Here is a 21,213-nt window from a genome sequence, read left to right as displayed (position 1 = left end):
AATGCCTTCTTCCTCTTTCCTTGGTTATTCCCTGATGGCAAATTTTTTTACGCGTGCCAGGGGGGTTATACAAACTCCCTCACATGCACATGGAGTGTAGCTCCGTGTATGTACAATACCTATGCATGTCCTATGGGCACAGATATGTGCTTATGAACGGATGTAACTTATGTACTAATAAACGTATGTACTTATCTACTTATGCACGTAGACTTGTGTGATAACGTTTCCCCCTTCCGCGCCGCTCCCCTAACCGCTCTCTACATGGTTCACAAGGGTGCCATACTCTATTTTTCTCCTTCGAAAAATGGATTACCCCCTTTGGCAAAAAGGATGTTTCCTCTTTTGAGACTTCTCCCCCCCACTTTGCGGAACGCACATAGAATAGACTGCCACACAGCGCACCCGCAAAAGTGAAGAAGGCAAGAATAACATCTTTCTCCCCTCCCTTATGTGTATGCACACTTCCTGGGGGTACATAACCAATTGCATTCTCCGTTGAGTGTACGCACTCATGTGTTCCGCCATTTGTGCATTTAAGTATTTACCCGGATGTACCGCCATACATGGCATGCCCAGGGACATCCCCTCGTTATAGTTCTCCACGATGCGTTGCCCGGACATTATTTTGCACATTTCGCACACATCGGTCGTCTAAAAAGAGCCAACACGCAACTGAACATCCTAATCGGGGAGCAGCATCCATCCGTACATATGTGCCTGTATCACATCCTCCCGCGTACTGCCGCCTAATCCCGCCTAGGGGTTGGAAAAGATACCATGAGGCCCCTAAAAACGGCCAACATGTTCGGTGCAAATGGCACTAAATGAACGGGGGGCGTAAAGAAAAAAAAAAATCTTTGTTAAAAAATGGCCTCCATTTGTGTTGCCCCTTATGGTCGCTCATCAACCGTGAAGCCTACAATCTCTCCCCGGTGAACACGAAGCAGAAGGACACAACATGATGGATGTTTCCCTTCGTGTGTACACTTCGTAGAGAAAGCTGTGAATATTAAGCTCTTATGTGTATTATGTGTCCCAACGGGGGAAATAAAAATTCCTAGGTGAAGGAGACAGCACAGGCCTGAGAAAGCGAGAAAAATAAAACGTTAATGTGAAAAAAAAAAAAAAAAAAAAGACGCCACCGTGACTTGAACGAAACCGTAGGGGAAATCACAACCGTTGCGCACGTTTCTCGGTACGCCGCTAATCCAAACAAGTGTGCCAAAATTGGCAATAGACCCAAATGGCCGTCGCAAAAGTCATTCGCTGCAACGCCCCCAGCAGGAAGCCGACAAAATATCTCCAACTTGTGCTGCGCCCTGAGGAGGAAGAAGCGCCATGTCAACCTTTTTCCCATTTTTTGCGTTTAAATAGGCACCTCTCGCCAGTGCTTGCCTTTTTGTGATGTGTCTGCCCAACTGCGGAAACGTCGCCCCAGACTCATCCCAACCATTTCGCACTTGTAATTTTATCATTTAAGCTTTTTTTTTTTTTTTTATTTTTTCAAAAGTTATCTAATTTGAAAACAAACTCATCGGAATTTAAAAATTGTAGAGTGGGGGAATAAACATCAAAAGGTGGAAAAATAAAGGCGGCAAAGGACGTCCTCACTGTTAGGCACGCAAAAATAAAACAGTGGTTACTTCACATTGGTATACGTAAGCGAGATACCTATGCCAAACAAAAAAAAAAAGAAAAAAAAAACGTCACGTAGGGATGTGCGCACAAATGAAGGGTAGCATAACCATTTCAAACAAATTGTTGGAACTGGAAAGCTATCCTCATAGTGGTCATTGCCAGTGGGCGAACCCCTTCACAGAGAGAAGCAAAAAGAAGCAAAAAAAATAAAACCACACGATTGTTCAAAAGGTGACAATCGTTACTGCAATTTCTCCCTCCTGCTGTTGCCCTTTTTATTTTTATTCACCTTTGCAGGCACGTCAGCAACAACTTTATTTGCTGCGTGCCCCTCTTTCTGTATGTGTGCAAATAATTTATTTCGCGAGTCAAATGTTTCCCTGCACATTTTACACACGAGATTTTTTGTACTTTCTTTTATTTTACTTTTCCAGTTTGCTTTTCCGCTTATGTCCTTATTGTCTTCCTTCCGCTCCTCCAAATTTTTTTCTTCGTTTTCTTTCCTGTTAATAATAATGCCTTCTTTTTTTTTCTTCTTCTTTAGCAATTTTTTTTTTCGCTTGGAGGAGGCGTAGTCTTCGCTCGAGTCCGTTGCGTTTGCAACCTGCAAAGGGGTCTTCTCCTGCTGTGTAGGATCGTCCTGCGGGGGAGCCCCCTCCCGCTGCAAACTTTCTCTTCCATCCGACACGCCCTCTTCTCCCACTGCATGCACCAATTTGTTTCGATGCCGCTTCTTCCCTTTGTACCATGACAAGACGTCTTCCTCCAGGTGTGAAGAATCCGAGGCGGAGTTGATCCGCTCGGGTAGGTTCTTCACTGGTGGCGTGCTCTTTTTGTTTTTCTTTTTTTTCATTTTCGACTTTTGGGCGCACTTGTCTGGGCACCCATGCGAGTTGTCGCTTTGTGGGTTACTTGGGTTGTCTATCTGACCGTACATCTGATCGTCCAAGCGCTTACCCTCTGACTTGGCCCCTCCGGCGCTGAAGATGCTCCCCGTAGCATACCTCTTGGAGTGTTTCAAAAAGTTGCTCACGTGCTTCTTGGACTTCTCGTGCGAGTTGTACTGCTTCATGCTTTTAAAATTCTTCCTGCACACTTCGCACCTGTAAATGATTTCCCCGTACGGGGTGTCATTATTCTTGTCGTCTCCAGCATCTGCACCATCTTGACAATACAAGTCGTGGTTCCCTTGCCCCCTCCCATAGGCACGCCGCTGTTTCCCCTCATGGCCGCCTCTCTCATTGTCACCCTGTTGGCTGCAAGAGGAATAGCTGCATGGTTCTTCCTCCTCCGACGGCGCATTATCCCATTGTTCCTCCAGCTTCTCCTCATTCTGCTCAAACAGAATTTTCCTCTGAAGCATCTGCTCTCTACGCTGCTTCTCTTTCTCTTCGGCCCTTTTCCTCTTCTCCTCAGCAAGCTGCACAACCCTGTTAAGGTATCTGGTATCATGCTTCTTCACATGCTCCACCAGGGATCTCACATTTTCGTTAAACTCCTTCCTTTCCTTTAAGCTTCTCTTTTCTGCAACTTTTTTTAAATTCCGTCTAACATGTCTATTTTCTTGTTCATACATTTTCATATATTCATATGAGTAGTCAAATTTTTTAACTGTGGAAAAATTGGACCAATATGAATAAAATTCATCAATTTGTTTTCCTTCCGATTGGGAGTTCCCAAATGAGGGTGCATATACTTTGTTCTTCCTCTTCTCCGCCTCTTCCGCCGCCTCCCCCTCCTGCTGCTCTCCCTTTTTGCCGTAACGGTAACGCAGACTTAGCTCATCATTTTCTTCTTTTATTATTTGTTCAAATAATTTTCTGTACACATTATAGAAACTTCTTTCATCCTTGTCATTAAATCCTTCGTAACAGCTGCTGCTGAAATATTCCCAGATGTTTACACCTGAGGTAGCTACTCCTCTTCCGCTGCTTTGGCTACTTCCACAGCTTCCGGCACTTCCACTTCTTCTTCCCGCTTGCCTGTTTTGCTCCCTCCTTTCCGCACTTTCCTTTCCTGCAATGATTCGCACACGATTTTTGTCATACCATTTCCTCCTCCTCTCGTCCACCAAACATTCATATGCCTCCTGAATTTGACGAAATATACTTGTGCACTTCTTTTGTTCTTCCTCTGTCAAATGTGAATTCTTATCTGGGTGGTACTGAAGAATAATTTTACGGTAACTCTTTTTGATTTCCTCCACTGGCGCCGTGCTTTCAACGTTTAATATTTCGTAGTAGCATTTGCATTTTTCTATATCCATTCTGCTGCTTGGGGGTAGGCGTACTCATGTGGGGGGGAGGAGACGATAACAGGCATGGCGTAAGGAGTTGCTATGCCAAAAAGGGTAGCTATGCCAAACGGGGACTCCTTCGCCTTCTTTTCCTTATCCAGCCCCGCTTCTGAGATCTCCGATCCCGAGAAAGGCTTCCTGCTTAGCTTCTCCTACACCGTAGCACGTGTGCTGCACAGCTAATCCGCTTATATGCGGGACGGACAGGAAAAATACTCTCTCATGAGGAATGCAAACCTGACCACACGCGTTCGCTGCCTGCGTGCCTACCCAAAATGGCTGCAATTTTGTCACAAAAATGTTGCAAAAATATCGGTGAAGTGCCACAAAAAATGACAATCAATGGGCACGTGCTGGACGTCCACTCCTCCTCCGCCCGCGCTCAAACTGACATCACAGGAAGCAGCCCAGCTCCGCAGACGATTGTGTCCCTCACGCGGAGAATCCTCACATGATCATCGATCGAGTAGCAGAATAGGGAACCATTCACTTTGCCGCCCGTTCTCACGAATTCTTATAACAACAGGTATGCATAAGGGCGTTTTTTTTTTTTTTTTTTTTTTTAAATTCCCTCGTTAAATACCCCCTCGGCAATATTTCTCGTCCCGTTCGCTGCATCAACATGTTCCATTTCTGGAGCGCAGTCGATATATTTTTTTCGGCCACTCTTGGCGGGACCAAATCGTTTGCCACAGAAAGGAGCATGCTGGATGCCGATGCGCTTCTACTTCTACGTCTGTTTTTTTTCTTTTTTTTGCGAAATGGCAAAAGCCATCGATTGAATCGTCAAGTGGCGTAGGTTTCTTCTTTTTTTCTGCATGCCCTTTTTTTGCTAATACCCTCATATGCTGCTGCTATCGTTGCTTTCTTTCCCGCCCAACTCGCTCTCGGTTAGTATGTGACTCAGAGGGAGAGGGCGGAAGCCAGCTCCTTTTGAATTGGCGTTAATCCTCCACAGTCCCCACCTGTTTGAAAAAGTTGGAAGAAGAAAAATGATGGAGTTACAAAAAATTAAACAAACTTCACCGTAAACGGAAAAAAAAAAAAAAAAAAAAAAAAATGCATATATCTACATAGACGTATACATCTATATCTATATGTGTATCCTTTTTATGGGAAAACAAAAGCGCATGCAACGGTCAAAACAAAATGTCTACAAACGGAGTAGGCACTTCGGCTTAAGCATCTCCGTGATCCGCTTATTTGAAAATGTGTCTACCGGGGAAAACTATACTTACCGCCTCCCTCTCATCAGACCAGCAAATCCCTGTTGGCCAGCGCGCGGTCTATCACGGAGGAGGCAGGCCAACCGGACGAGCCAATAAAATCCTGCGCCACAATGGCGTAAAACTTTTTCTGAAAAGCAACCAGAGAACTGTTCCGCTTCATGGACAAGTCGGCAGTCGATGTATTCATGATCACCCGCATCTCCGCCAACAAGTAGCTGAAAACGGAGCCCGCATAATAGCAGGAAAAATGATACGGGAAGCTTGTCGAGTGTATGGAATAACTCGACCCAATTTTGTACGGAAGGTAACTTCCAATGAGGTTGTAAAAAGGGACCAACGAGTCATCCTCATATGAATGGTCACATGCATGGCCATATGCATGATCATCCACCACTTCAGCACGATTATCCAAACGGTTGGAGAAAAACTCCTGAGGGTTTAAATCATGGATCTCGTAGTCTATCACTGCATGCGTGTAGATGGTTGCCAGCCGAGAAGAGTCAAATTTAATGGACTTAAATATATCTTCATTTATTTTGGAATTATTATCTGCCTTATTTGATAAAGCGTGTAACACACTGAAGTTATTCGCTAGGTGTTCAGTCATGTGAGAAAAAAACTCCGCATAATCCAATGGCATCTTCGAAAACTGATATAGACCATACCTCCTTGATAATAATAACAAATGATAAGCATGTCCAAATTCATGAAACAGGGTTAGAATTTCGGAACAGCTGAACAGTTTTTTTTCTATTGGTATAGTCCCCATGAATTTATAATCCACCACTACATGCCCTGTGGATATCAGGCAGGTGTTGGATAGACACTTCATTGAGGGGACTCGAAAATAATCCCTAATTGTTATTTCTATGTAGGGTATTATGTACATATAGCCTAGCAGACTATCACCGGAGGGGACTTCCCTTCTTGGACTCTCTCCCACTGGACTTCTTACTAGCGATTCGTTTGAATGCGTATTGGCCCCGCTGCAATGGTTAGCACTCCTCCGCTCAATCCGATAGACGAGACTCCCCTTGGGCCACTTCTTCGTGACACCCTTATCCCGCACCTCCTCATAGGAGAAGTTATAAATCCGCGAAACTATTTCGATGAAATTCTTCCAGACATGCCCGTGAGGGAAGAAGGTATTCACAAAATATTCGTCTGACTTGTTCACACTTTTGTTGTAGTAGTAGCTCCAGTCGTGCATGGCGGGTTTATCACGAACAGGGGGGAGTTTATCACGTCGCAATTCGCGTCTGTCGTGGTGCAGGCCATATCGATCGCTCGGATGACTGACCTCCCCAACGGACGAACTGAGGAACTTCCCCATGTTAACGCTCACACGCGCATAATCCCTATCCACCTTCCCCTTGACTAAATTAAAGAAGTCTCTTAATTTTTCGTATTTCCCTTTCTCACTTGTGAAATGAGACATGGAATAATCTACCCAGTTTCTATACCCAAGCTTCGTCGCTACATCGTACCTCTTCCTCAGAATTTTTATTACGTCTCTATTTAGGCCTTTATTTTCGTAAGGGCTGTTAAGAAGAGTCAACACCTTTTCCCTTAACGCCGGTTCTGTAACTCCGTTTAAGATAAATTCATAGTTGTGCTTACTTATCGGTATTTTTAGCTTCCTTCTGTTAAATGCGCACTGGTGTTTCTGCTTCCATTCTTCGTCTATCTTTATTTGGTTCCTGTCTATTGTTAGGTATCTGCAAGTGGGTAGGGGGAAAGTGGCAGGATCATGATGATGATGAGAAAATGCCAAAATGGGGAGAACTTAAGCGTTATAGGGGACCCTCACAAAGGAGCATCCTCACATATACAGCGCCACACTCACCTTATCTTAACGCTGTTGATTTTCTTCAAATACGCGACGCAGTCTCTCCCCAGCTCCGCCACCAAGTGGCTAACCGATTTCTCATTTTTTATGTGGATGCTATACGGAATGTATTTCTCATCCGCGCTTTCTACCCCCGTGATTTGTAGACTCGTGGCAATTCTTTGCTCCACATATTCAAGAACTTTTCTGTGCAAAAAAGTGATCTTCTTCAACTTTGCACATGTGATTAGAAAGTAATACAAATTTAAGCAGCTATGCAGAGTGCTGTGGCTTCTTTTCTTGTCACACCCCGATACGAATGCATTTCGCGCATTGATCAGCCTTTCAATTTCTTTCGATAGGTAAAATAAATTTATGCATGTTTTGTCTATAGGATAGTTGATCAGCTTGGAACTCTTTACGTGCTCCACAATTTCGTCATGCAGTTTTCTTTTTTCCGCCCCACATAACATAGGCGATATTTTCGAAAAAAGGAGAAAAATGCATTTATTTATAATGAACTTCCTTCTTCCTGAGTTCATCTTCAGGGGGGCTGCTCGATTTTTTTCTTTTTTCCCTTTCACTTCGGTTAACTTGCTGCGTTTTTGTTAGCGTTGGCTCCTAGCGAATTTTCGCAGAACTGGTTTCGTTCCATTCGTTCTTAACGTCAAAGTTGGCATAAAGGATTCGGCCCCCTTCTTCATGCCAGTAAAAAGTTGTTGCATGAAGTTTCCAAAAAGAGCGACACAGTGGTAAATAGAACTTTTTTTTTTTTTGCAAACTGGCTAGCTAAAAAAAAAAAAGTTCCTCCAAAATGGCTACCCATTCTGAGGAAAAAACTTTTTTTTTTTTCATTATGGCCCCTTCCTCACCCAGGTGAAACCCAAAGCGTGAACGATTCTTTTTCGTCCATCGAGAAATACCACTATGGAAAAGCTTCCCCTGTGAAGTGCGACTATGTCCACAGATATGGCGATACATTCATCAGGTAAATCCAATTCGCATAGAACTTTCTACCGCAATATTTCAAAAGATCGAAATGAATCAACCCCGGAGCTGTCTGCAAGGGCGGTAGGCCATACGGTCCACTGGGGGCACCCTCTTGTGTTTACATGTAAGCATTGAATTTTTCTTCCTTTGGCAGGGACAAAAGGTGCCATTTATTTTGTAAATCATCGTGGTGCGCTAAGCTCACTTGTTTGGCCTACCCTCGGGTAAGTACGCATGTGCATGGCGGATCATTCCACCCCCGCACACATCCTACAAAGTGTTACATCGACAGAGAAAAGAAAGCAGAACAAAAAAAACGGAGAGACTGTTTCCCATAAGAACCGTAAAAAGATATATTTCCTAACAAAAGAGAACCCCTTGGGGTGGGAATTTTATTTTTCCATAATGGCGCTTCACACACTAGCGTCGAAATAAATGCACAAAAATTGCCAACGTGTGTGACGCCCGCATGCCCGTCTATTATTGTTATGAAAATGTCTGCCCCACGAAAGAAACCCATTCGCTGCAGGCACAGGTTCCATCCCGCATGTGCACTTATATACGGGGAAACCTATTTCTGCCGCAATCACTTTAATACAGCCCGCTCTGCACATTGATCGAGTTGTCACCAATGGCTTCCTTTCAGCTGAGTAACGTTTAATACGAGGTGGCTAAAAAGGAAGTATGAAAAAGATAAACATGCGTACCGGAAACGCTTGTCATGTTCTCCAAAAAAGGAAAGTTCCTTCTTGAGAGGCAAAGAAAGACGTTATAACTTTGCAAATCCGTTTCGAACAACACAGTCGTGTGCCACCTTATCTGTTCATTTGCACCATGTCGTGTGTATTACTTTTTTTTTTTTTTTTTGGAGGGAAAGAGGCTTCGTACTTGCACCATAGCATCTGAAACGTTAGGTGGCTCTCCTTCCCGCGTATCTCACTTTTTTTTCCAAAAAAAAATAAATGAACCGGTCTGACCGTTAGTCTATTTGGTCTAACCGCATGTGCGTGATTTTTGCTCCACGTCCCGCAACTTTTTCGAATGGCCATTTTATCCCTACTACCGTTTTTTTTTTTTCTGGAAACTTCCTTCGACGCGACGAACTGAGGGATTTCCTAAGTTGGCCAATTTCCATCGCGCAGAGCAGAACAAAATTGTTAACAACCGGGGGGACATCTATTCCGTTTTGTTCTAAGATTGCACATGGTTGCATAATTTTTTCCTTCCCGTTTGTGCATTGAAAAACTAGAAAGTCAGACATGTCTAAAGTTAAAAAAAAATTTTCTTTTAGACAATATATTTTTTTTAAATAAAATATTCTTTTAAATGAAATATTTTTTCAAATGAAATATTTTTTTAAGTGAAATATCTTTTTCAAATGTAACAGATTTTTCCCCGTGCGATAATTAATGCAGTTTTAACTTTGTTGCTTCAAAATAGCGTCTTTTAATGTAGAAAATGGCAAAAAAAAAATGTGCGCATGAGTGGAGGGGTGTGCACGCATAACAAGTGCATATAATATACACATGCGTACATGCACCTACTTGTGCACCTGGTCATATGCGTACAACACCAGCAACCCGTTTGTGCACAGTTCGAGTGAGGAAAAGTAACCAGGGGGTGGGGAGAATTACCGAAGAAAAGGAACTAAGGGCGGCAACTACGCCAAAAGTGAAAGATGTCTTCGAACATGTGAAATGAAAAAAAAAAAGGAAAAAAAAGAAAAAAAAGAAAAAAAAGAAATGCAAAATAGTGTAATTTTATTTCTCGCCATTCTTACGATGCGGAAAAAGGACACATTCGTCTGAAAAAACTGACGGCAGTGACGAGAAAATCGAGTGGCAACAAACGGACAGCTATATTGCAAAAAAAGTGTGACACTGGAGGAAGTGGGGGGCGGCGGACGCAGAGGAGGCATCACACCCGTAGCAGACGCAGCAAACGTGCAGACGTACAGACGCGCAAACGCTGGCAACATTGCCAACACTGTCAACTCCGCACCCCAGATGGCCTCTTAAACGCATTAAGGCAACAAACGAAACGCAGAACAGAACGAAGCAGAATATAACCTAGAAGAACACAGCGGAACACCGCCATCATTACAAGATGGTCTGCGGACAGATGCATACACTCCGTCATTTTATTCTGTCTACGCAATCTGAGTTGGAGAAATGACGTTGTTATAATACCTTTCCTAGTATTTAAAGTTTTTTTTTTGTTTTTTTTTTTTATTTTTTTGTTTTTTCTTTTGTTCATAGTGTCAATGCTGTGTAGTTCTCCTACGCTCGCATCATCACTGCGCCGCTACAGACGAGCTGCCTCCTTTTGTGAGCATTCAATACAAACAGACTACGTTTTGATGAGACCATTTTGAATCATCAAAGGGGAATAAGACACCAAGTAGAGTCATTTGGCACATTCTCTCGCCTGAACCTCTTTTTTTTTTTTTTTTTACAAAACGGTTCTCTAAATTCGTCATTCTTAGAGGCACAATCATAGGACGCTATAGAGTCACGCCAGATTAGTGCACTACGCTCCATTGCACCGAGTTACGTTTTATCATACTTTTCTCTTCCTGTCCAAAGAGCGGGGCACGCAGAGGGAGATTAGCTAAGCGGTGGTACCGTGCTGCAACAAATGATCGTGACGATTAAGTGATGTAACAAATGAGCGTGACGATTACGTGATGCAACACAGGAGCGTGACGATTAAGTGATGCAACCAAATCGACGTGCCGATTCCGAAACCCCACAAGTGAAAAAAGGGGGTGACGGAAACATATCCCCCCTGCACCCAAGCATACCGACAAAGAAGTATATCCCACACCTCTCCTGACTCATTCGCCCCCCTCCCCCCCCAAAAAAAAAAAACATGAATGAGAACAACGAGCAGCTACTACTATTCTATGATGCGTATAAAGACAACAGAAACAAATGGGGAATCCGATTAAACAAATTAAACATCCATATAGACGACTACAAAACAAGCAGAACCAAATTATTTCTATATGTATTATGGAACGTCCTCATTTTTATATATATGCTTGAGTTTTTCGTGAACTTATTTTTTCTTCTTTCTACGTCACATGGTAATCTGGTGAGCAACAGTATTCTTTCCTTTTCTCTCCTGGATTCCATTTTAGTTATCCTTTTGACAAGCCAAGCAGTACATGCTTACTCGAATGACAAATCGATAGAACTACACAAGTGCGCCAGATATTTCCATGTCTTGAGCATTTGGTGCTCCCTCAAATTGCTACTTTATGTCTTTGTCGCCATTCTGTCTTTTGCCCTCCTTCCCAGTGAGAATCTCAATCGCCTTTTTTACTTTTATGGCACCAAGGGGGTTTCGTTTAACTACTTTATAGAGATAGTCATAACGGTGAATGTGATAAAGTCTGTGTTAACTTTCTTCACAGGTAAGCGGATTGGCGGCGTGGGATCCCTCTGTGCAGTTGGGCCTCATGAGTTTGACGCTGTGTTGTTGCTCCTCCTCAGTTTGACGCCTGGATGCTGGGCCTTCCCAATTTCACACTGCTCAATTGCACTCCCTCCCCCGCAGGACAAAAAATCCAATACATCTTCAGCTGCATCAGGACGTCTACCATCCTAAAGAGCAAAATTCGCAAAGACCTCGAAAAACAGTCCTTCCTATTTGAAGACCACACCTACGGGACATTCATGACTGACGTGCGAGAGTGAACGATGTTGTCCCCTAGTGATTCAGCCCACTGGCAAGAAGATACCGCTTGACCATCTCAACATTGTTGATTTGTTGCTTCCCATTTGTGCGGTGCATAATTTTTTTTTTTTTCCTTTTTTTATACTTTTGCTGTCTCTCACCCCTTTCATCGTTCATGGAGGGTCTCACCGTTTTGTTCGTTCCACTTGATGGGTGAAATTGAGTTGTCGATGCTTCGCATACACGTGGGCAGGGGCACACATGCCCATGTTTGTATGCCCCTTTCACCGGCTCAACTGCCCACACTTTTTCTGCGCCCCTTAGATTTTACGTTTTATAATTTGAATACAAGTTGCTAATTTTTCCCTCTCTCCGGGTATACATATGCCTTTTCCCCCTTTCTGTACATTTCTGGGGGCAACGCTTTATACGACACGTTTCTGCATGCCCTTTATTAACTCCCGCTTGTTCGCATAACGTTTGGGCCCACTGCTCACAGCGCTTCTCCTTCATTTTTAGTTTTTGGCTTCTTATAAAAAGTTGCCCAATTTTTTTATTCAAATTTGTTTCCCCAATTTTAAAATGCCGCTTTTGGATGAAGGCCTATTCACCGTAAGTGAATGTTTGGCCGTGGCAGGGAGAGGGCGACGGGTCACACTTCGTCATCCCTCCTGCAGGGGAACGCCCTAATGGAAGCCCCCGCCGTGGCGCGTTCCCTCGTGAAAGGGGTGTGTTATACTGTATCTTCGCCGTTCCGGGGAGCACAGTGTCCATCCAAAAATTGAACTAAAATGAATTAAGACGAAATAAAATGAATTAAAACGAAATAAAATGAATTAAGACGAAATAAAATGAATTAAAACGAAATAAAATGAATTAAAACGAAATAAAATGAATGAAAACGAAATAAAATAAATGAGAACGAAATAAAATAAATGAGAACGAAAAAAAATGAAATAAATACGCATGTACCTATGTGTGTAAAGAAACAGAATGAGTCAACCCCCCTTACCCCCCAAATGGCAGCCACGTGGAGGAGAGTCTTCCTCAGTTAGTTCGATTTACCAGCGGTTATATCTGTATCTACCAAACCGAAGGGTACATTATATCCCACTCCCCTGCTACCCATTTTTTTGGGGGCACCAAGTGTTCGCAGAAGGATCCGGGGAAAAAGGCACCTTGCGCAAGGGGTCTCTCTCAATCCAGTGGGTAGACTTACCCACCACCTGTGCAAGCCAAAAACGTATGCCAAAATAAAAGATGGCGATGAGTTAGGAAGACCCCATCGCAGCCCTAGATGGAGTGAGCTAGGTTGTGAGCGAAGTAGTCAGCTAGGTAGTGACCTGCGCATCTTCACAATGTCGATTTACGCGCTGGCGCGTCTTCTCCTGCTTGTGATCCACGCCCATCTTCGCGGATCCCTTTCGGTCAAAGTGGCTCCACATGGAGGCGCAAAAATGAGTCCATCGATGGGCTGGAAACCCTCCAGTAGGATGCCCACCCCCCAGTACATAACGACCCGGATGAAGAAAACGCAGATACGGAACAGAGACCAAAAGAGTGACCTAAAGAGTGACGTAAAGATTGACCAAAAGCGTGTGAAACCGCCCCTGCGGAGCATAAAAGTACAAATGATTTTAGCGCCCAAAGGATCCATGCACGAGAAGAAGACAAAAGAGATTTTGGAAGATCCACTGAAAAACTACCCATGGGAAATAAGCATTCCCTTTCACGAAACGATTACAAAAGAACTCAGTCCATATTATAATTTCCTAAAATGTGAGTGGGCATATGTTGACCACAAAAAGGACGTAAGGAGACCATGCGGGAAAATCGAAGGAGGGATAGACAATTATGATGGAAAAGGATTAAAACTGGAAAAAGGTATAGACAGACCAAGGTATAATAAAATACCATACTATGATGACCATGGAGTTGAGTGGAGAAATATAAACCAAGACGAACTAATCCGATTTGACTTCCTTCCTGATGGTAATCAAGATCAAACTTTCCTTGAGACAGAAGAAGATTTAGAACATCGACAATGGGGGAATTGGAACTACAACGCGTCCAAAGAGACGACACAATTAAACACCGCTTGGAGAGATCCTGTGTTGTCTAGAAGTTTGACAAATTTAATTTACCCATGGAATCATAAGGCAGATGAGAATCATATTATTCCCTATGGCTATAGTACTCCCGCTTTGTTCATACCTGAACCCAAGATCGAATGGGAACTCGCGGCCAGGGGATTCTTCGCAGGGTATTATGAAGATCCCAATTGGTCACGCATAAAATATTATAAGCAGACGAAAAAACTAATTTTGCAGTGGCATGATGAAAGTAAGAAAGCAGATAGTGAGAAGGACATCCGAGTGATAGACAAAATCAAAATGGAACTTTTTGGATTATCCTCTAAAAGGAGGTACCCCTCCAAACAGATCAAACTGATTAATGAACATGCATTGTTAAGAGCCAAAGAAATTGTTCTCGATCATCTATTAAATCCGAGTGCGGATCCAGATTACATTACTTACTTCCTCGATAGACATGAACCCATAGATTACATCGGCGGGGGGAACCATAACTGTCCCGAGGAAGAAATTAAAGACAAAACGGTAGTACTTAACATGTGTGTTTACCCCGTCAAACAGAGACATGAAACGTACTCAACTAATATGTCCATCTCTGAAATGGCTGAAATGTACCATTACTACATGACGGAAATAAGAGGAGAAGGTAGGTCACATCAGTCAAGTGAAGATCCTGTACACGATAAGTACCAATGCTACGAGTTGCAAAAACAGAGGGACCAATTCCCTGCTCTGATATCCCTATATAAGCCTCTCTGGACCAATAAAAAATTCGGAGAGGAATTTGGGGATGCTCTCCAGGAGGGCCAAAAGATACGCATCGACCAACTGCGCACCTTTAACAGAAAACTCAGAGTTAAAAGGAGGACCAAACTGACCCCAGAACAGAGGGATGCCTACAACTACGTTGATGACTACAGCCATGTGGACGACCAGTACGAGTTTTAGGCTGCCAATCGGCTCTCCTCTGGGGTTATGCGTCACCTACGCGGCATCTACGCGAGAACTACGCACCATCTGTGTGTCACCTAGGCATCAATTCCTCACCCTTTTTACATCCCTTTTAAACCCTTCTATTTGTGCCATTTTAACATCCAGGAGGGGGACCCACCTGGGAACCCCCATCCGTTTGCGTAAAATTAGAACTTCCTTTTTAAAAACAACTTTATTTGGTACCTTCCGAGAGAAGGCTATTTATAGGAGAAGTGCCAGTATATGGGGATGGCGCTTCTCTCTACCCTCAAGAGGAGGGAGTCTCATCTGCGACGCACAAAAAAGATTATTTTGAGGAAATGGAAGACCAAGTGAAAGACAGAGGACACTGCAAAAGGGGTATTATCACCTCTTTTGGTGACATTACAAATGTAAGAGGCGAGAGGCGACAGCCGCGGGGAAGAAGAAAAAAAAAAAAAAAAAAAAATGTATACTTCATAAAATGACAATGAACCTGATTCTTCGCTGCTCAACTGGTGCAATAGTGCGATCGCGATGGGCAAGCCCTCCTCGCCCTGTCGGCACCCTCACTCGATGCACTGAAACGCCCCGAAGCTGCACGCGTAGGTGCAGAGCTTCTCCGTGTCGATTTCCTCCTGGAATATTGGGAGCCCCTTTTGAATGACGAAAATGAAGTTGCCTTTGAATTCGATCTCTTTCTCAATGGGGGCATAGTGGAGCTGCGAAAGGGGGATAAAGGAAATTAAGCGCGGGTGTAGTAAAGTACAAGAAAGACGGACTTCCAATATATTAAACGTGGAGAAACCGAGCAGGGAGATGCTCCCAATCGGAGCTCATAAGATGGGAAAAAAAAACACGCAACTCTCATAAAAGAGGTGTTACAAAAGAGACACATTAAAGGATGGAAAAAGACACGATAAATTCCTCATCATTTCTTAGCCACACACGCAATGTAGATAATTTTTTTTTCTTTTTCTCTTTTGCGACTCCACCGCCTGGCGTCCAGAATAACCCATTTTGAGGCAACGAAATGGGGATCCCTCCAAAAGGAGCTGCCCATTTTTTGTCGAGGCGATTTATACAAATGACCCGAAGAGAAAAACGCAATGAGCATCTGTCTTAGCACAACTGAGTTGGGTGAAGCCCCTTCTCGTAATGCCTTTGACTCCGCCGATACCTTCTTCTGTTTGGAATCAAAAAAAATGACATCCAATTTGGGGGGGGGCTGCGCATCGAAGGCTGGTAAGAAGTATAAAACACCGTTGAACTTTTTTTTTATCTTCATGAAGTTAATCACACATTCGTAATAAGGCTTTAAATCATTAACGTAGCTGCTCTGCATTATCTTCGCCACATCTTTGAGTAAAATCTGTTTCATGTTTCTTTCCACAAAATAAAAGTCTGGGATGGTACTTGAGAATATATAGGCTAATACTCCTCTCCCTTTTATTGCTTTCTTGGAATAATGTAATTCTAGTTGTCCGTTGTTTTCCTCAGTGTATATTAAATAGATTCCTTCTCTTAGTGGTACGGATGTTGATTTAACTTCCGGTGGGGGTCCTACACAGGCTGAGGCCTCAGGGGGGGGAGGAGCTGATGCTGCTCCAAGGAAACTAAACTTGGGTTTTTTCTTCTGCAGTAATTTAGGTTTTATATCTTTTAAGATTAAACGGGAACCTCGTTTTGTCTCTTCTTTTGGTTTTTCCAGATCTGCAACTTTTTTTTTCTCTTCCTCTGTCTTCCTCTCTGCGGCTGCTTCGATTAGACGCTTCATTACGTCTTCCTCCTCCAGCATACTCAGTCGTTCCCCCCTTGCCTGTTGTCTCTCTTCCTCCTCCTTCGGCTTTTTCTCCTGTTCCTTCTTCCTTTTCTCACGCTCTGCCTTTTCTCTGCCTCCTTCATCCTCCAAAATTAGTTCGTTCAGCATATCATCGTCATCATTGTTTCCACAACAGAAACATAGGAAGCACCCACCCCCTTCTCTCTTAATCTTTTCCCTCTTCGCAGCTTCCATTTTTTGTCTCACGATTACATCGTTTGAGGAATTCTTCTTTGTGTTTTTATTCCCCCTGGGGTGCTTATCTTTTTCGTGAGACCCCTTTCCTTGAGGCCCTTCTGCATGTCGCCTCGAAGGGAACGATTGCGTTGATTTGGTGGACTGCGAGGATTGATCGCTCCGTTTGGTGGGCTTGGTCTGCTTCATCGGTTTCGTCGGCGTTATCGTCTTGGTCGACATGTTCTGTTTGGTTTCGTTGCCCTTCCTGCTTTGTCCGCCCTGGCCGCTTCTCCCGCTTTGGTTGTGTTGCTTCATTGGAGCTGTCCGCTTGTCCTTCTCCTGCCGATGCGACGCGTTGGGTGGCCCCAAACGGCTTTCCCCCTTCTTGTGCGCCGCACCCGAATTTTTGGATGACCTCCTCATTTGGGGAAGTCCACTCTAGGTAGGGGTGTCGCACAAGAAGCGGGGAAAACTCCACGTCTAATCAGATGCAACTTTATGCCAATACTTCGAAAATATTCCTAACGGGAAAAAAAAAAAAAAAATCATTCCAAAGAAACGCCTATGTAGCTATAACAACGGACTTGCACTTCTGTATAGTTAGGTTACCTTTTAAGAAGAAAAAAAAAAAAAAAGAATCAGAATGTCTCACCAACACAGTAGATAAATTTCCCCCTTCCTTTCTGCAAAGAAGTAAAAATGTGTAGACTTGTATGGAAATTCTCACCGTGCATGAATGGCCAAGTAGTGATGCTCAAAATTGGACATGGAAAAAAAAGGGAAAAGGGGAAGAGGAAATAGGAAAAAACGAATTCCGCTGTGTGTACTTAGGCGATACTACACTTGTGGAGGCACCAAATGAAGGCTTCTATTAAAGAAACTCATAAATCGGAATATGGAAACTTAGCGTCGTCAACATCTGCTAAGTCGAAGCTGGAAAGAAGAGGGCATAACTGGGCACATTATCGCATTCTCACCATGCTACACTGCCGCACTGCCACGTGGACACAACGTTGGGATGCACAAAGTAGCGCGTACGCATAACGCGCTCGGAACGTGCCACCCAAAAGTGTTGTCTTTGCTGCGTTTAACATAGAATTAAAGAAAAAAAAAAAAAAAAACGGTGAACTATCAAAAATATGATAGTAACAAATGGAACGCATTTCCCCAGCAACTTGTTTAGGAAAAAAAAAAATATTTGCCCTTCCACAACATGTGCTCTGTCTTGCAATATAGAACTACATGCTGGACGAGGAGTCACATTCAAAAAACGTCCACAGCATGATGGATCCCCTTTTAGTGGGAAAGAACCTTATTAACCAAGTGATCGGATTACTCGTGTGTGGAACTGTCAGATCGGTATACCTCCTCACAGTGAGAAGCAGATGGCACATGCGCTTCGAAAGAAAATATGCGTTCCTCTTTGGAGGTGCACACTGGGATGGCAGCACCGCTTCAGCTATTCCACAACGGCGTCCCACTATGCTGCAAAGGGGTGGTCCCACTGAGGAGGATTTCTTTAAAGCAGTCTGAAAAGGGGGCAAAGTTGACACAGGGAAAGTAACGACCAACAGCCCCTCCACCCCCACGTCCTCCCGTTAGATACTCTATTCCTTAAGCTATTTACAAAAGGGAAGAAATAAATGCATGTTACGAGGAAGATGTGATTTTTTTTTTTCTTCTTTTCACGTGTACATACACACATTGGGAGGACGTCCTACGTCATACTCAGCGGAAGCAATTCTTATGAAACTGTGCGGAATTGTACACTGGACCATTTGTGATAAAAAAAAAGTTGCCGAGTTGACCCATTCATTTTGCAACAAGATCATCTTTATGTTAGAATATATAACAAAAAACAGGTTGCTCAATTAAGCAGGGACGGGAACGTCCACCTGAGTATCTTTCCAGATGACATCAGTTTGGAGTTATTTTTTTTCGTTCAGGGGTTGCCTAAATTGATCAGTTTATTCCCTCTCCTGTCTAATTAGCCCTTTCGAATTAGAAGTAGCAATTGGTACAGAATACTTCAGGCCAACTATGCTGCATATCTGTGCGCGGATCTGTTTACTACGGGCCAGGACACACTATTGGCAACCTTACATCCATTTTCTTTATTTTAAAGGGGTGAAAAAAAAAAGGTGGTGCATTTTGCGGTACATCCAAACGACTTTCCACATAGGGATTTGCATTTCCGCCTAAAATGCTCTCAATTATGATGCAGTAATAAAAAGGTTTATCACCCTTCTAATGGGTGCACTGTTCGCTTGCTTATGGACACCATCAGCAAAAAAAAAAAAAAAAAAAAAAAAAAAAAATTCAGCGGCATACCATCTGCTACGCCGTTATTTCGTCTTCCAGGTACATGTATTCAAAAGAGAACGCCTCCTTCAGTTGTTTGGACCAGGCTGCGGAGGGAGGGAGTGGATTACCAAACATAATCACGCGCATACAAACATGCACAGTTACGAATATACGGATGTACGAATAGGCACTCATACGGACTGATACAGACTCATAAACACTCATATACACACAACCCCCCTTGCAATCGCTCCACCGTGCAGACCGTACTCGACTCGTAGTCAAAAGACAGGTAGGTTCCTTGCTCCGTTTTGTCATTCAGCATGCGAGTGTTGTTATCGCACGGCAGAAACCAAGTTGTGTATTTCTTGTGATACTTCCAAGACTTCTTCTTCAGTTCTTTCGCCGCCAAGTGTTGCTGGTAGGTTCCCTAATAGGGGGAGGGGTAAGCATGCGCGCGGATAGCTATGCATACAGGCAGACACGCACGAAGGGAGAGGCACAGCCAGGTAGTCATACACATCATTGTCCCCATGCGACATCTCCCTTCTGGGGGGCACTCACCGGTTGGTAGTAAAATATAAAAAAGAGCGTGTCCAGGGGAAGTTTTTCGAAAAGCTGAGGGCTACGAGGGGAAGGGGTACATCGGCATAGACGTACAGGTATATACATATATATATATGTACGTTCCTGTTTTCACACATGAGCAGTGTACGAAGTGGAGCAGGGGATGGTCACTCGGGACAAACGATTGGATCCATGGAGGTGGACTTCTCCCTACTTCTACGCACCTTTGAAAATCGGAAAGAGGAGTTGATGGGAAATACTCGCACGGGTTGCCACACATTACCCGTGGGGTGTACTGGCGGAAATGATCTCTGTCACTTTTCTTTATACAATTTGTGTAGCTACTCTCGATGAGCTCCTGCAGTTTAAGCGCTGCGGAGGGGTGGGATGGAGGCGGGTGCAAGGAAAAGAGAGAATAAAGGAAAAAGCAAACAAAACGGTGTGCCAATCTGTGTGACAAAAATAAACGGTAGCGGGGGGAAGAAATCACCATGCACAATCGCAGGTGGCACTTTTTTGGGAAAATTTCAAAAGAGCGACGATCTTTTCTTCCTCCATGGGGAGGCCTCGTGAGGGCTGTTTTCCTCGTGCCCAATCCGCACCATGGTTTGTTTCCTTTTGGAATGACGACAACACCGAACAACGCTTCCCCCTCAGCTAAAGAAATCTCATGTGTCTATGCATAATCAAATGCATACTAGCAGAACTGCACAAATAACACAACGGTTAAACCTATTTGTGTGTTCCTTTTTTTTTTTTTTTTTTTTTCCTATGGCGCCATTACTGTTCCGCTCGAGTAGCCTCTGAGCCGACATAGACAACTTCTCATCGCTGACTTGTTTTCTCTTTCCATCCCCCTTCATCAAATTGGTCTCGCATTGGTCTTCCATCGTTTTTTCCATTGTGAATCTATTTGATGCCATGTCCAAGGGGAAATAATATTTTTCCCTTTTTCGATTACCCAAAAAAATTACCCAAAAATGGTGTCAAAGTTACCCCACCAAATGGTCTCAAAGTTGTGCAGAATGGACACTTACTAATTTACCCTTCTTCGTTGTGTACTATTGGGAAGTGCCCCTTTGGAAAGGAAAATCAAGTAACTCTCAATGGAGGCAACAAAAAAAAAGGGGAAAACGTGAAGAATTGACTTTGAGGGGGAAAAAAATTTATAAAAATGGGTCAAGTCACCTAAGGGATAATAAAAAAACTGTTTGGAAAATGCAAAATAAAGTAATCAGGTGGAAAAAAAACGGGGCACATTCTAACAAAATGAAACTTTTCCCCCGCCAGGAAAAGTGAAAAAAGAAAGAAAAACAAGTGTAGAAGGGACAAGTCAAAGCGGTTATATTGCGGAGATGTTACATAAGGCACGACAGACGGTACCTACACCGAATTAAACGCAGTGTGCACGGGAGTATCTGGAAGGAAGCAACAGAAAAAAAGGGCTAGGACAAGAACAGCGGCATCGGCATGGTCATACGTAGGGGTGGTGTAACCGTCAGACAAAATCGAAGTTACTCGAAAAAAAATGTGTAAAAAACGTTTTGAAGCACCCTCAGATATGTAATGCGGAAGGGAAAAAAAAGAAACAATAAATAAGAAAATGGTTGGTAAGAAACATGCGAGCACCACTA

General features: G+C 43.5%; 6 protein-coding genes across 6 annotated transcripts; 2 read left to right on the top strand and 4 right to left on the bottom strand.

Moving 5' to 3' along the window:
- Window positions 1–1,882: 1,882 nt before the first annotated feature.
- On the bottom strand, window positions 1,883–3,907 carry C922_02219 (DnaJ like subfamily A member 5; the record flags this gene model as incomplete). Its single annotated transcript, XM_008817818.1, has 1 exon — window positions 1,883–3,907. The coding sequence occupies one exon, from the start codon at window positions 3,905–3,907 to the stop codon at window positions 1,883–1,885; it is 2,025 nt and encodes a 674-aa protein (XP_008816040.1).
- A 1,281-nt stretch (window positions 3,908–5,188) lies between these two features.
- On the bottom strand, window positions 5,189–7,536 carry C922_02218 (hypothetical protein; the record flags this gene model as incomplete). Its single annotated transcript, XM_008817817.1, has 2 exons — window positions 5,189–6,884; window positions 7,013–7,536. The coding sequence occupies 2 exons, from the start codon at window positions 7,534–7,536 to the stop codon at window positions 5,189–5,191; spliced, it is 2,220 nt and encodes a 739-aa protein (XP_008816039.1).
- Window positions 7,537–10,855: 3,319 nt separating this feature from the next.
- Window positions 10,856–11,685, top strand: C922_02217 (hypothetical protein; the record flags this gene model as incomplete). The annotated part of the gene is made up of 2 exons (XM_008817816.1): window positions 10,856–11,402; window positions 11,546–11,685. The coding sequence occupies 2 exons, from the start codon at window positions 10,856–10,858 to the stop codon at window positions 11,683–11,685; spliced, it is 687 nt and encodes a 228-aa protein (XP_008816038.1).
- A 1,437-nt stretch (window positions 11,686–13,122) lies between these two features.
- Window positions 13,123–14,706, top strand: C922_02216 (hypothetical protein; the record flags this gene model as incomplete). The annotated part of the gene is made up of 1 exon (XM_008817815.1): window positions 13,123–14,706. One exon carries the CDS (start codon window positions 13,123–13,125, stop codon window positions 14,704–14,706), a length of 1,584 nt encoding a protein of 527 aa, XP_008816037.1.
- A 572-nt stretch (window positions 14,707–15,278) lies between these two features.
- C922_02215 (hypothetical protein) lies at window positions 15,279–17,131 on the bottom strand (the record flags this gene model as incomplete). Its single annotated transcript, XM_008817814.1, has 2 exons — window positions 15,279–15,431; window positions 15,890–17,131. 2 exons carry the CDS (start codon window positions 17,129–17,131, stop codon window positions 15,279–15,281), a joined length of 1,395 nt encoding a protein of 464 aa, XP_008816036.1.
- Window positions 17,132–19,045: 1,914 nt separating this feature from the next.
- On the bottom strand, window positions 19,046–20,481 carry C922_02214 (hypothetical protein; the record flags this gene model as incomplete). The annotated part of the gene is made up of 5 exons (XM_008817813.1): window positions 19,046–19,116; window positions 19,283–19,442; window positions 19,577–19,637; window positions 19,804–19,951; window positions 20,364–20,481. The coding sequence occupies 5 exons, from the start codon at window positions 20,479–20,481 to the stop codon at window positions 19,046–19,048; spliced, it is 558 nt and encodes a 185-aa protein (XP_008816035.1).
- Window positions 20,482–21,213: the final 732 nt, after the last annotated feature.

This window comes from Plasmodium inui, assembly GCF_000524495.1.
Source record: "Plasmodium inui San Antonio 1 unplaced genomic scaffold supercont1.7, whole genome shotgun sequence".
In the NCBI taxonomy this organism is placed as follows: domain Eukaryota; phylum Apicomplexa; class Aconoidasida; order Haemosporida; family Plasmodiidae; genus Plasmodium; species Plasmodium inui.
Note: the sequence above shows the minus strand (reverse complement) of the source record. Positions and strands in the feature narration are given on the sequence as shown.